Raw genomic sequence first — 15823 nt, 5'->3', positions numbered from 1 at the left:
ATTTTTTTTTGGTGGTGAAGGAACAAAACTTTATTCCCTATATAAAACATTTGCCATAACTTCATAGCTGGAAATAGTGTAGTAGAATTTGTATGATGCATTAGTATACTTTAATTTTGCTTTCTGATTGTGATTGTGGAACCTAATTGTCATGCTGAATTACTTCAGATCCTCTTTTACAAAACAGATGGCTGCCCAACTTTCTTCTTAGTGCTGTTATATGCCTGAATGACTGCACTGATCTCTAATGTATTGACATGACTATTGAGTTTCATTGCATTTTTAATTATGTAATTTATAAAAGTTACAGGTAAAGAGTTCTCAGATAATAGATGCTGAATAACTTCAGTAAATGAACTTTAAAAGCGTTTTTCAATTTTTTATTTTCAGCTGTGCGAGTCCTTGGAAGAGCTACAAAATATGAATGGAAAGCTGCGAAACGAAGGGCAAGGAATATGGACTCTACTGGGTAGAATCATTGGGCAGGTTGGCTTTTCATTTCCCCTCCCTCTTTTGCACCACACAGGTGCACATGATTTTCAGAGAATAGGTTTTGTTATTTTGTATCTGTCACCTTTGCATACTCTGGGGTTAATGATTTCTGATTGAAATACATCTAAAGCTCTGCAAGCAACCTACTGGGAACCTGTAGCTTAATTTTGTTGTTATAATAGCTATCTTGTTTGCAAAATTCTTTCATTTGCTGTAACTGATTGACCTGTCATTTGTGATAAAACTAAACCTGAAGCATGAGTTAATTCCACCGTATTCACCTCCACTTTTTCTTTAGCAGTTGTAGGTTTCAAATACTGTAGAATGGTTCGTTGGGTTTGTATTGACTGTTTATGACCATTTTATAAACTGTACATCCCTAAAACCACACATCACTTTCAACAGTGTTTTTTAAATTATGCAGATAAAAAGATGTACCCTTTCTTAGAAATAGTGAGTATATTATATCAGTGATATGGGAACGTTTGATTATTTCTTGATGCTACCAGTAACCATGTTGTCCATTGCAAGGAAGGAGATACATTTCATGCTTCAGTATGCTCATAAATTCATTGAATTAAGAGAAAAGGTAAACAGATACATGGATCATGTTCATGAAACCCCATATATGTAATATGGCAATGTGTCATTTATCCATCAGAAGAGAACATGAAACTATTTCCAGTCATGTTTTTAAAGAAGATTGAGAACACTTGTTCAGTACATGTGTTCTTTTTCACACTGAAAATTGTATCTGTCAGCATGTAGATGGCTGTGTTTCTGAAATAGTGAGTCATTTCATTGGTCTTTTATGTAATATCTCCCATACCCCCCTAAAAGGCTCACACCTGGCAGGCACACAAGGAAGACAGCAGTCTTTTTCAAGATGTAATGTATTGAACATTGACATGCCATACTAATTATAAAGGTGCTTTTGGGAATTGTGCAGAATAAATATTGTCAGTATTTTAAGAGGATGAGAATAAAAAGACATCACCTAATTAGGTCCTGTGTCAGAGATTTTTGTGATGGCCTTTGGTACTTCTGTGTTTGTATTACTGTACTTAAAATGAAATTTACCCATGATGTCTGCAGTAATGCTTGTGGTTTAATCATATTGGTTACCCACACCAAGCTGGCTGCATTTTTTTTTTGCCTACTTGTCTTATACAAAAATCTCTTTGTTAGAGAGTATCTCAAGTAGAACTTGGTCGGTCTGGAACAAGATTTTACCTTTTAAAAATAGTTTTAAAAAAAGTTCACAAACGTATTTCCCAGTGCAAACATTAATAAATTAAAAAAAAATAGAAAGTAGAAGTAAAATTCATTTGCACAGCTTGTATGACACTTTTTTTCCAGTTGGTTGAACAGATGCAGGCCCACAGGGCCGCCAAGAAATGACTTTGATAGATGGTTGCTGTCTGAGAAGCTTGCATACTGCAGATTAGTAGAAACCCGAAGAGAATCTCGTCTGCTTTGTGGAGAGTTTGGTCCAATAAGATAATTTTTCTAATTAACCTATGGAGCACCAGTATAACAGGGAGGCTGAGGAAAATAAACTGCCTCAATATTCTTTTGTCAAGTGTAATGGGTTTTCTTTCTTTCTTTCTTTCTTTCTTTTTCTTTCTTTCTTTCTTTCTTTCTTTCTTTCTTTCTTTCTTTCTTTCTTTTTCTTTCTTTCTTTCTTTCTTTCTTTCTTTCTTTCTTTCTTTCTTTCTTTCTTTCTTTCTTTCTTTCTTTCTTTCTTTCTTTCTTTCTTTCTTTCTTTCTTTCTTTCTTAAAGGTTGCGGGGGAAAAGTTAAAAGCCAGGACTTTAGTGTTTGCATTTTTTTGTTTTAGTTTTACATTGAAAAATGTGACTGTAATTCTGTGAAAAACAAAATTTGTTTTGAGACAAAATAAATACTGTAGTTGCTCTTTCCTGTAAAGTAGTTTAGAAAGCAGTTTTCCCCTCATAATAGTAGTATCCTGAGGTTGACCAAATTTAACTGGCTGTGGAGTGGCAAATGGGAATGGTATTCTTAGATTCTTCCCCAAAAAACTTATATATAAACTGCATTTCTTCAAATCCAATAGAAATTGAACATACCAGCAATTTTACGAGCTCCCAAGGAGAGGAAACCAAGTAAAAAGGAAGGAGGAACACAAAAGACGTCTACTCTTCCAGCAGTACTTTATAGGCAAGTAATGCAGTCTTGGTAGACTAGGCATGATATAGTATGGAGAGTGTTGATAAATATTTATAATTGAAGTGTTTATTTACACAAAAATTGAAGAAAATGCCTCCCCCACATCTTACTTACTATTGGCTGCCATTAGAGTTATGTTTATCTCCAAGCTAAGAAGCTGAGTCCTTTCTTTATTTTGGCGCACACATTGGCAGGGCTTTCTCTGTTAATAGACAGCAGTGCTTTAAAAGAAAATGGCTTCTACATCTGAAATATCGGAATCGGTTGCATCTGTAATGTGGAAATTTTAAATCCATGCTATTGTCTTTTGAATTTAGTAGTCTATACTGTTGTGAGGATTTTGGTATGAACAATATTATGCATTCAGCAGTATAGTGTTAAAAATACTTGCCATTTGAGGATATTTACTCTTTAAGTTGATGGGTCAGCAAGCTGCTTTTGAACAGATTTCTTTCTTTCTTTCTTTTCATTATGTGATTAATAAGTACAAAATTAATCTTTTTTGAGACTACTAAACTAGAATGCCAAGATTGGTACAGTAGCCCAATTTAAAAAGTGAACTCTGATTTATTCTGTGTTTGTACATTATCCAGCATGATGAGACTGCACTCCTGTCTTTCAATGTTATTGAAATAGATAAATGATTAATAGTAGTAATAATATTCTACTTAGCCAGCCAATAATATTCTTTGTCCCAGTGTGGTGATCTTCTCTCCCTCCCTACCCCCCCTCCCGCCCCCGCATGTATTGTGTTTTGTACTGGTGCTTGGTGATATCATGGGTTATCCTGATTCGAGCATCAGAAGGGTAACTGCAGTTCTACAGTACTTGAATATGAAATTTAAAGAAAATGTTAGAAGATGAGATATCACCTAGTTTTAAAAGATGCTTAGTCATAAACATTTTCAAAAGTAATCATGTAGCTAATTTTAAATGAATACTGTGAAAACAGTATGATGTCATTAACATATATTTGCATACTTGCACTTTTTATTGTCACTAAGAAATACGGTACTGTATAGTATATGCTTTACCATCTCAAATGTAATTTTAATGCTTTATTTGGCTGCATTTATTCAAAGTTGTGGAATTTGTAAGAAGAACCATGATCAACACCTGCTCTTACTGTGTGATACCTGTAAACTACATTATCATCTTGGCTGTCTGGACCCTCCTCTTACAAGAATGCCAAGGAAGACTAAAAACAGTTATTGGTAAGTAAGAATATTGTTAGTTAGTTATCTTCTGCCATTTCCATGCACTCCAAGTAAAACTTAAATGTGAAAAGGGTTGTAAATTTTGAGTATTTAGGCATTGCCAAATACTGCTTAAACTAGACTATCTTGATTTCAAGTTTCTTTCCCTAGTCATTATTACTGTTAAAAATTAAGTTATGTGGTTAAGATCTGTCTTTATTCTGACTTCACTTTCATCACTTATGTTTTCATGGAAGGGTAGGGGAATTGGGTTATGCTCATTTACAATATTGACATTTCACTCAACTTATCAGGTGAGGCACTATAGTCTACATTTCTGAAATGTGAATTTTATTTATAGAGATTTGCTAAACTCATGCTCATTGAAGACAGTTCTTGATTGTTAATCTGAAATGTGTAAATAGATAATTCATGCTAAATAATTCTCTGTTAAAATACAAATAAGTGTGATTAGATTACAAACTTAATTTAAAGTGCAGTTTAAGTACTTGTATTGGGGGCAATGTGCATTGGAACATCTAGTTGAATTTGTGGGAAAAGTTATTTCTCAAATTAATAAATCTAGTCTTTGATAATGTTTCATCACCTGGTCATAATCTTTGACATCTTTTCTAAATTATGGAGTAACCTCTATTCAATATATACAGTTTTTGAGGTCCGTTTAATTTGAAATGTAGGAATATTTCAGTGGAGGAAGCAAAAAAGAATAATTTCACATCTTTAGAATAAATATAGGGAAAAGTATTTTGAAAAATTAGTGTTGTAATAATAACGTCAAGAGTCAGAATAGTGTTTTGATGAGAAAATGAATGGATTTCGATTTTCTTGAGTGATGTTTTGTTATAACTATGTATGTACATGGATGATGCCTCCAAACACACATCGCTTAGCCCCTATGGGTATGTCTACAGTGCAAAGAAAAACCTATAATAGCGCTGAGTCTGAGAGCTCTGGTCAATTGACTCAGGTTTGTGGGGCTTGGGTATCAAGGTTAAAAATAGCAGTGTAGCTGTTCCTGCGCAGGCTGGAGGCCAGGCTCTGAAACCCAGCAGGTGAGGTGGGCTTTGGAGGCCGGGCTCCAGCCCATGCTGAATGTCTATGCTGCTATTTTAACCCTGCAGCCTGAGTCCTGTGAGCCAGAGTCAACTGACGCAACATAAAATTAATGTGTGTGTGTGTGTGTGTGTGTGTGTGTGTTTGTAAGCATTCTACATGTTGTAAAATGTTTTGAAAAATCTAATTATGAGAAAATGGTCTTTAGTCATCTCTCTAGCAAAAAGGCTAATGTTACAACTTCCTCAAGGAAGGGCTTAGAACCTCCTAGCAGTGAGCCCTAATGCATCAAATTGGAATATGAAAATAACCATTTCTAAAAGTAGGGTTTTTTTAATAGTTCACTTGATGAAAATTGAGTTTCAACTTTTCCTTACCCTTCGTATATAGTTCTTTCTGAATTTTTTCTAAAATAAACACTGGGTCTTCAGTAATTTAGTGTTTCTTGTTGGTGAGGTTTTTACCCCTCAGTTAAAATCCCGTTTTGACCATATAAATTAATTATTAAATAGAGATTTCCTTTAAAAGATGCAAAACTCAAAGAGAGTCCAACCACCATTTAAAAATTAATTCTTTTGAGCATTAGTCTAGGCTTGCTACTCTAAATCATTCCTGTGTAGTCCGTTGTACCTTCTTAAACTGTGGTTGACTTTGCAGAATGGATAATCTAAATAATTATATTTGATTGTTGCTGTTGTTGCTGCCATAGCATATGTACAGGACATCTCTAGTTGTGATCTGCTTTTTAACCAAGTTGAAAAGGTCATTAAAAGCCATCCGTTCAGAAGGACATTAACTATACTTCTTAGTGGGTATTCAGGTAGAGTAGGTTAGGTAAATAGCAATGCTTTTATATTTCAAAGTGCTAACTTGTCTTTGCTGTGAATTTCACGCTTCAGCTACACTGCTGATCACAAATTTAGCTTTCACTTTTAATTAGCTCAGGCATAGTCTAGAGGATAAGATTATAGTAGAGAAATTTAGGTGTATTGATTGCGTTCTTTTCATCTTTGGCTTTGCCTTGGTATACTCAGATTATTAGACACCGTATAAAACAGACCCTTGTTCTAAGTGCAAAGTTCAACAAAAGTTTTTCCCTGCTGTTTTTAATATATCTTTTGTTTAAAATGTTATTTCATTAACCCTTAAAATGATTTGGTCATATTGGATAAAATGTATATAATTTTATTACACAAGGACAATATACACTTCGCAAAGCAGCCAGTTGCGAACCGAGTGAGCTGTGAACAGAGGAGAAGCAAACAGAGGGAATTTGCCTGGGAGTTCACCTGGTGAGGAATTCCCACAGAGCTTTTGCCTTTAAGGCTTCTGTGAGCAGTAAATACAACATCTGAAGAGTCTCTTAGAAGGAAGACAATATGAATAGTGAGCGATCAGCTGTTGTGACCTGCACAGGATGTGCCATGTTTGTCTTTTTCCCAGAGGATAGAAGCGACTTCGTCTGTACGAAGTGCAAGCTGGTCTCCATATTGGAAGAGAAGGTTAAAGGACTAGAGACCTAAGTATCAACCCTGTGTTGCCTCAGAAAATGAAGACTTTCTGGACAGAAGTCAGCGTTTGAAAATGCAGGCACAGCATGCTGAAGAATCAGAGAGGGCAATGCAGAACGTGGAAGAAAATTGGCAGCATGTGACCTCCAGAAGAAGAAAGAGGAGAACCCATGTACCCCCAATGCAGATAGAGGTAAAAAATGTTTTCTCTGTACGGGTACTAGGGTGGAGAATGGTTTGGAAGAGTCATCTGAGGGAAGGGATCAGAAGGAGACCCTATCAACTGGAAGGCCTGGGATGCATTGTTCTAGGGATCGGGGTTCCATGACCACCACTCCCAAGAGGAGGAGACGGGTGGTGGTGGTTGGCGACTCCCTCCTAAGGGGAACAGAATCATCCATCTGCTGTCCAGACCGGGAATCTCAAAAAGTGTGCTGCTTGCCTGGAGCTAGAATTCAGGATGTGACGGAGTGGCTGCCGAGACTGATCAAGCCCTAGGACCGCTACCCCTTCCTACTTCTCCATGTGGGCACCAATGATACTACCAAGAATGACCTTGAGCAGGTCACTGCAGACTTATGTGGCTCTGGGAAGAAGGATAAAGGAGTTGGAGGTGCAAGTCTTGTTCTTGTCCATCTTCCCTGTTGAAGGAAAAGGCCCAGGTAGGGACCATCAAATTGTGGAAGTAAATACGTGGTTACGCAAGTGGTGTTGGAGAGAGGGCTTTGGCTTCTTCGACCATAGGATGTTGTTCCAGGCAGAAGGATTGCTAGGTAGACATGGGCTCCACCTAACGAAGAGAGGGAAGAGCATTTTGGCAGGCAGGCTTGCTAGCTAGTGAGGAGGGCTTTAAACTAGGTTCACTGGGGGACGGAGTCGTAAGCCCTGAGGTAAGTGGAGAAGTGGGATACCAGGAGGAAATACAAGGAGGAGGGTGCAACAGGGGAGGCCTCCTGATTCATACTGAGAAAGTAGGGCAATCGGCTAGTTATCTTAGGTGCCTGTACATGAACGTAAGAAGCCTGGGAAACAAGCAGGAAGAATTGGAAGTCCTGGCACAGTCAAGGAACTATGATGTGATTAAAGGAGTACTTGTGGCACCTTAGAGACTAACAAATTTATTAGAGCATAAGCTTTCGTGGGCTACAACCCACTTCTTCGGATGCATATAGAGTGAAACATATATTGAGGAGATATATATACACACATACAGAGAGCATGAACAGGTGGGAGTTGTCTTACCAAGTCTGAGAGGCCAATTAAGTAAGAGAGGAGAAAAAAAAAAAAAAAAAAAACTTTTGAAGTGATAATCAAGATAGCCCAGTACAGACAGTTTGATAAGAAGCAAGTGTGAGAATACTTACAAGGGGAGATAGATTCAATGTTTGTAATGGCTCAGCCATTCCCAATCCCTATTTAGCCCTGAGTTGATTGTGTCTAGTTTGCATATCAATTCCAGCTCAGCAGTCTCTCGTTGGAGTCTGTTTTTGAAGTTTTTCTGTTTTAAGATAGCCACCCGCAGGTCTGTCAAAGAATGGCCAGACAGGTTAAAGTGTTCTCCCACTGGTTTTTGAATGGCTGAGCCATTACAAACATTGAATCTATCTCCCCTGGTGCAGGAGTCAGAATGGGGGCTGGAGGTGTGTGAGGGGGTGCAGGGGTCAGGGCAGTGGGCTGGGTGTGTGTGAGGGGGTGCAGGGGTCAGGGCAGAGGGCTAGGTGTGTGTGAGGGGGTTCAGGGGTCAGGGCAGAGGGCTGGGTGTATGGGGGGTTCATGGGTCAGGGCAGAAGGCTGTGTGTGTGTGAGGAGGTTCAGGGGTCAGGGCAGAGGGCTGGGTGCGTGTGGGGGGGTTCATGGGTCAGGGCAGAAGGCTGGGTGTGTGTGAGGGTGTTCATGGCTCAGGGCAGAGGGCTGGGTGTGTGTGTGGGGATTCAGGAGTCAGGGCAGAGGGCTGGGTGTGTGTGGGGGTGCAGGGGTCAGGGCAGAGGGCTGGGTGTGGGGGGGTTCAGGGGTCAGGGCAGAGGGGTGGGGTGCTCGGCTCGTGGGGGTGCTCACAGCAGGGGGCTGGAGGGGATATGCCCCATTCCTACCCCTTTCCCCAGGGCCCCGTGCCCACCTTCTGCCTCCTGGCCCCGCAGGAGAGCTCAGTGGGCGGGGGGGCTGAGTGGGGTCAGGACCCCGGCAGGCAGCAGCATGCCATCAAAAATTGGCTCGTGTGCCGTCTTTGGCACGCGTGCCGCAGGTTGCCAACCCCTGGTATAAACTGTTCAGGAAGGACAGGCAGGGGAGAAAATATGGAGGAGTTGCACTGTATGTAAAAGAGCAGTATGATTGCTCAGAGATCCGGTATGAAACTGGAGAAAAGCCTGTTGAGAGTTAAGTTTAGAGGCGAGAGCAACAAGGGTGGTGTCATGGTGAGCGTCTGCTATAGACCAACAGACCAGGAGGATGAGGTAGACGAGGCTTTCTTCGGACAACTAACAGAAGTTTCCAGATCACAGTCCCATGGGGGACTTCAATCACCCTAACATCTGCTGGGAGAGCAATACAGCAGTGCACAGACAATCCAGGAATTTTTTGAAGAATGTTGGGGACAACTTCCTGGTGCAAGTGCTGGAGGAACCAACTAGGGGCCATGCTCCTCTTGACCTGCTGCTCACAAACAGGGAAGAATTGGTAGGGGAAGTAGAAGTGGGTGGCAACCTGGGCAGCAGTCGTCATGAGATGGTTGAGTTCAGGATCCTGACAAAAGAAAGAAAGGAGAGCAGCAGAATACGGATCCCAGACTTCAGAAAAGCAGACTTTAACTTCCTCAGGGAACTGATGGGCAGGATCCCCTGGGAGGCTAATATGAGGGGGGAAGGAGTCCAGGAGATCTGACTGTATTTTAAAGAAGCTTTATTGAGGGCGCAGGAACAAATCATCCCGATGTGCAGAAAGAATAGCAAATACGGCAGGCGACCATCTTGGCTTAACAGAGAAATCTTTGATGAGCTTAAACACAAAAAGGAAGCTTACAAGAAGTGGAAACTTGGACAGATGACTAGGGAGGAGTATAAAAATATTGCTCGAGCATGCAGGGATGTAATCAGGAAGGCCAAGGCACAATTGGAGTTGCAGCTAGGAAGGGAGGTGAAGGCTAACAAGAAGGGTTTCTACAGGTATGTTAGCAACAAGAAGAAGGTGAGAGAAAGTGTGGGACCCTTACTGAATGGGGCAGGCAACCTAGTGACAGATGATGTGGAAAAAGCTGAAGTATTCAATGCTTTTTTTGCCTCGATCTTCAAGGTCAGCTCCCAGACTGCTGCACTGGGGGCAGCATAGTATGGGGAGGAGGTGAGCAGCCCTCAGTGGTGAAAGAACAGGTTAAGGACTATTTAGAAAAGCTGGACATGCACAAGTCCATGGCGCCGGGTGCAGTGTATCTGAGGGTGCTGAGGGAGTTGGCTGATGTGATTGCAGAGCCATTGAAAACTTGTGGCAATTACGGGAGGTCCCGGACGATTGGAAAAAGGCAATTATAGTGCCCATCTTTAAAAAAGGGAAGAAGGAGAATCCAAGGAATTACAGACCTGTCAGCCTCACCTCAGTCCCCAGAAAAATCATGGAGCAGGTCCTCAAGGAATCCATTTTGAAGCACTTGGAGGAGAGGAAGGTGATCAGGAACAGTCAACATGGATTCACCAAGGTCAAGTCATGCCTGACCAACCTGATTGCCTTCTATGATGAGATAATTGGCTCTGTGGATATGGGGAAAGCGGTGGACGTGATATACCTTGACTTTAGCAAAGCTTTTGATATGGTCTCTCAGAGTATTCTTGTCAGCAAGTTAAAGAAATATGGATTGGATGAATGAACTATAAGGTGGATAGAAAGCTGGCTAGATCATTGGGCTCAACAGGTAGTGATCGAGGCTTGATGTCTAGTTGGCAGCTGATATCAAGCAGAGTGCCCAGGGGGTCTGTCCTGGGGCCGGTTTTGTTCAACATCTTCCTTAATGATCTGGATGATGGGATGGATTGCCCCCTCAGCAAGTTCGCGGATGTTATTAAGCTGGGGGGAGAGGTAGATATGCTGGAAGGTAGGGATAGGGTCCAGAGTGACCTACACAGATTGGAGGATTGGGCCAAAAGAAATCTGATGATATTCAACAAGGACAAGTGCAGAGTCCTGCACTTAGGATGGAAGAATCCTATGCACTGCTACAGGCTCGGGACCAACTGGCTAAGTGGCAGTTCTACAGAAAAGGACCTGGGGATTACAGTGGATGAGAAACTTGGTATGAGTCAACAGTGTACCCTTTTTGCCAAGAAGGCTAACAGTATATTGGGTTGCATAAGTGGGAGCATTTCCAGCAGATTGAGGGAAGTGATTATTCCCCTCTATTTGACACCAGTGAGGCCACATCTGGAGTATTGCGTCCAGTTTTGGGCCCCCCACTACAGAAAGAATGTGGACAAATTGGAGAGAGTCTAGCAGAGGGTAAATAAAATGATTAGGGGGCTGGGGCATATGAAGGAGAGGTTGAGGGAACTGGGCTTGTTTAGTCTGCAGAAGAGAAGAGTGAGGGGGGATTTGATAGCAGCCTTCAACTACCTGAAGGGGCGTTCCAAAGAGGAAGGAGCTAGACTGTTCTCAGTGGTATCAGATGACAGAACAAGGAGCAATGGTCTCAAGTTGCAGTGGGGAAGGTCTAGGTTGGATATTAGGAAAAACTATTTCACTAGGAGGGTGGTGAAGCACTGGAATGAGTTACCTAGAGAGGTGGTGGAATCTCCCTTCTCAGAAGTTTTTAAGGCCAGCTTGACAAAGCCCTGACTGGGATGATTTAGTTGCGGTTGGTCCTGACTTGAGCAGGGGGTTGGACTAGATGACCTCTTGAGGTCTCTTCCAACCCTAATCTTCTATGATTCGATGATTCTATACTTTTTGACTATTCATATGGGATTTCGTATAAAGTCATACAAAATTAAGTGAAGAAATATGAATTGCAGGAAGTTTCCTAGAATGTTAGCTCTGTGACAAATCGGTTCATTGAGGTGAAATACTGTGGCAGAATTTTGAAAGATTCGATAACATTATTACCACTTATCTATGGCCAAAAATATGTTCTCTTCCTGAATGGGTAAATTCCATTGAGCTGAATTTGGTGACTTTCAGTAGTCTAATCTCTTCAGAAATCTGACAGGTCCATTGCACAAGGCTAATAAGAAACAAACACCGAGATGTTTTAGAGCTATGGGGATGGGCTCTAGTTTCCATGCACTGAAACTCTCTTTTCTCTAAATTTCTTCTCTCTCCTCCTCCCCACCTCCAGGGATGGAGATTACAGCATTTAAATAAAAACAATAATGATCTTTGAGTATGGGGGAACAGCATTTCTCCTACCCCAGTTGTCAAGAAGTGTGTTTGTACACAGTAAGGGGGTCCTCATGCTCCTAGATCAGGAGAGTACTGAGTCTGCTTTCTTCATCAGGAATGATAGGAGGGGCTCCGTTTTTCCCTGTGTATTAGCAAATAACTGGACAAAAGTAGAGGACATTTTTATTAAGTGGGAGCTCCCTAATTCACACCCATAACAATTATTTGGGGGGGAGATGGAGAAACACTTATGCTCAACAGGCCCCTCTCCCCTTAAGTCCAACCTGGCTTCTTTGAGACATTTCTTTCCTGGCTGACTGACAAGTCCTACCATGGCTTCCTAATGCCTGCTGAGGAAGGGGTTTCACCTTTTCTCGTATTAAAAAAAACATTCAGTGAAATTGAAAAAGCATCAGCTTTAGAAATAATAAAAGGAAGTACTTCTTCATACAAAGTGCAATTTTTTTAGTCTTTGGAACTCATTGCCAAAAGATATTATGAGGCCAAGAGTGTACCAGCATTGAAATAAATAGACTGGACATTTTATATGGATAATAAGAACATCTAGGGTAAAATAGGATTAAAAACAAAAAGTCAATAATTTAGGAAAGTCTATAAACTCACATACATCAGTGTGTAAGCCAGACTCAAACTAATGGGGGCTAGGAAGATACTTTGAGAGGGTGGATTATTCCATAACTGCCTACTTTGGGATTTCTTGCAACTTCCTGTGCATCTGCTACTAGTCTTCATTGGAGTCTCTGTCCATGAGCATCAGTGGAAGTGATTTTGTGGATTGGATGGAGCCCTTAGCTTACATTTTCACAAAGGTTAAAAATGGTTTAAAAAAGTTTGTGTGTGTGTGTGTGTGTAACAACACAGCAAAAACTCAATATGGGGGACCCGCCGTCCTCTCCGATTAAAGGAATGTCTTCGGTGAATTTGTCCCCTGTAGATTCCACACGTGGTGTTAATGCTCTCTGTATAGATATCTTTCTTTCCCCGCTTCTGCATATAGGGGCCTCTACATAGTCCAGCATGAGAGACCACTTTTACTTCTAATAAACTAAAATGTCATCCATATAAACATCCTCTTCCTTTAAGCCTTTCAAAATCTCACTAATTTTTCTTTGTAAGATTTCTAGGAGGCTTGTGATACCAAATGAGAGGAGTTGTTAAAGGGGAATACTCTATATCCTAGTCAAAAGGATGGAATAGAAGTTGATAAAGTACTGGTAGGCACTGAAGAAACACACTCAAGTGAAAAATAATTCAATTACATTAAATGATATCACATGAAGGCAAACAACTAAATATTAGCAAAATTTTATAAGGGCCTGTATATAAATATTAAAAGGCTCAATACTAAGATGAGTGAACTTGAATTCCTTGTATTAAATGAGGATATTGATATAATAGGCATCACAGAAACTTGGTGGAACAATGATAATCAGCAGGACATGATAATACCAAGGTGTGACATACTCGGGTACAATCCAGACTAATGAGTAGCTGTGTCCAGGGCTTTGGAGCTGTGCTCCGGCTCCGCTCCAGCTCCAGGCAAAAACCTGCAGCTCCACTGCTCCGGAGCTGCTCCGCGCTCCAGCTCCGGGCTCTGTTCCAAAGCCCTGGCTGTGTCACCCCTGACCCTTTGACCCGGGGGGCCCTTAAAAATGCCTTGCTGCTGTATCCTCCTGCCTAGACTGCTCACAGCCTCCAGCATGTAAGGCGCTCCTAGTTATGTCTATTTGTGCTTCAGCCAGCCAGCCACAACTTGGCTCTTACTAGCCTTAGTTATGCTGCCGGTGACCCCAACACACACCCAGTCCCAAATTTTCCTCTAGAAACGTATATCCTGTACTGCCCCACCCTCTCCTGGACAGAACAAATATATTCAGTCTATATTCCTGTAATGGAGTAATATGCACACAACTTGTTACCAAATGGAGTTACCCAGACACTGGATTAGATAAAACAATAAAATAAGTTTATTAACTACAAAGATACAGATTTGAAGTGAGTACAAGTAATGAGGCATAAAAGTCAGAAATAGTTACAAGAAAAATAAAGATAAAACATTTACTGGTGTCTAACTTAACAAACTACATTAGCTTCAAAGCAAAGTTTTCTCATCACGTGCTTTCAGCAATCTTACTGACCAGACTCTAGGTCAGGACCACTTCCCCAGAGTTCAATGGCTGCTTCCTTTGTCTCTTCAGGTGCAGTGAATGCAATGGGCAGAAAGAGAGAGAGGGGTGCCTTGCGGTGTTTGTCCCTCCTTTTTATAATTTCAGTCTCCCTCTTGAAAAATATTTCCAGCTGAAAACCAGGAGCCAAGGAGGCTGTGTGAAAGGATATTCTGTTTTTTCAACCATTTGAACTTCGTTTATCTTCCCTTCCTGTTTGATGACTCTGTTTAATGCTTAAATGCAAATTAAGGCCAGCACACATTCCTTTGTTAAGCACAGACCAGATTGACAACTTCTGTCTGGACAGGGTTGTGGGGTTAATAACACCATATACTGGAATCTTATAAGTTGACATACAATTTGGCACACATATTTTACCAGGACAATACTGACCAGCAAATTATGAGTTTTTAAATGATACCTTGTAGAAAAATTATTACAGTGTCACAAAGGGTACAAAGAGTAGGAAAGTGTCACAAAGGGTTCTGTCACACATGGTACAGAATATACAAGAAAGAGTAGGTCACACTGTTGGGGGAGTGGTGCTATCTGTGAAAGAAAGCATACAGTCAAATGTAGTAATAATCCTTAGAAAAAAAATAAGAAGACCAAATAAATGCTACCATGGCTAAAAAGCAGACTTAAAGAGGCGAATAGAGGCAAAAAAGCATCCTTCAAAAATAGGACATCAAATCTGTCTGAGGAAAAGAACGTAAACTCTGGCAGGTCAAGTGTAAAAGTATAATTAGGTAGGCCAAAGAAGACTTCAAAGCACAATTAATAAAATAGACAAAAAACAACAGCAAAATTGTTTTCAAGTAAATGAGAAGCAGGAAGCCTGCCAAACAATCATTGGGGCCACTGGACAATCAAGGAACTAAAGGAGCACCCAGGAAGACAAGGCTGTTATGGAGAAGCTAAATGAATTATTTTGCATTTGTCTTCACTTCAGAGGATGTGAGGGAGATTCCCACATCTTATCCATTTTTTTTTTTTTTTTAGGTGACAAACCAGAGGAACTGTCCCAGATTTGAGGTGTCAGTTGAGGAGGTTTTGGAACACATTGATAAATTAAACAGTAATAAGTCACTAGGACCAGATGGTATTCATCCCAGAGTTCTGAAGAAACTCAGATATGAAATTGCAGAACTACTAACTGTAGTATATAACCTATTGCTTAAATCCGCCTCTGTACCACCAGATGACTGGCAGTTAATAGTGTAATGCTGATTTTTAAAGAAGGCTCCTGAGGCAATCCTGGCAATTACAGGCTGGGAAGCTTAACTTCAGTATCAGGCAAATTGGTTGAAACTATAATAAAGAACAGAATTATCAGACAGATAGATAAGCACAATATGTTGGAAGAGTTAATATGGCTTTTGTAAAGGGGGAACACATGCCTCACCAATCTACTAGAATTCTTTGAAGTGTCAGCAAGCACGAGGATAAGGGTGATCAGGTGGATGGATATACAGTATACTTGGACTTTCAGAAAGTGACAAGGTCCCTGACCAAAGGCTTTTAAGTACAGTAAGCGGTCATGGGATAAGAGGGAAGGTCCTCTCATTGAACAGTAACTGGTTAAAAAATAGAAAACAAAGGGTAGGAATAAATGGTCAGCATTCACAATAGAGAGAGATAAATAGTGGGGTCCTCCCAAGAATTTGTACTAGGACCAGTGCTATCTGGAAAAGAGGTAAAGAGTGAGGTCACAAAGTTTGCAAATGATACAAAATTACTCAAGTTAGATCCAAAGCTGAATGCGAAGAGTAACACACAGATCTCACAAAACTGGGTGACTGTGCAACAAA

At 40.8% G+C, this 15823-nt stretch overlaps 1 protein-coding gene across 1 annotated transcript in view; it reads left to right on the top strand.

The window, feature by feature from the left end:
• Positions 1 to 15823, top strand: part of PHF14 (PHD finger protein 14) — a 283433-nt gene that overhangs the window by 73534 nt on the left and 194076 nt on the right. Inside the window, exons 11-13 of the mRNA XM_065399294.1 lie at positions 391 to 486; positions 2569 to 2672; positions 3764 to 3895. Coding sequence (XP_065255366.1) covers positions 391 to 486; positions 2569 to 2672; positions 3764 to 3895 — 332 coding nt within the window. The remainder of the gene's footprint in view (positions 1 to 390; positions 487 to 2568; positions 2673 to 3763; positions 3896 to 15823) is intronic.

Source organism: Emys orbicularis, chromosome 2 (assembly GCF_028017835.1).
Source record: "Emys orbicularis isolate rEmyOrb1 chromosome 2, rEmyOrb1.hap1, whole genome shotgun sequence".
In the NCBI taxonomy this organism is placed as follows: domain Eukaryota; kingdom Metazoa; phylum Chordata; order Testudines; family Emydidae; genus Emys; species Emys orbicularis.
This window is presented reverse-complemented; position numbering and strand designations above follow the sequence as displayed.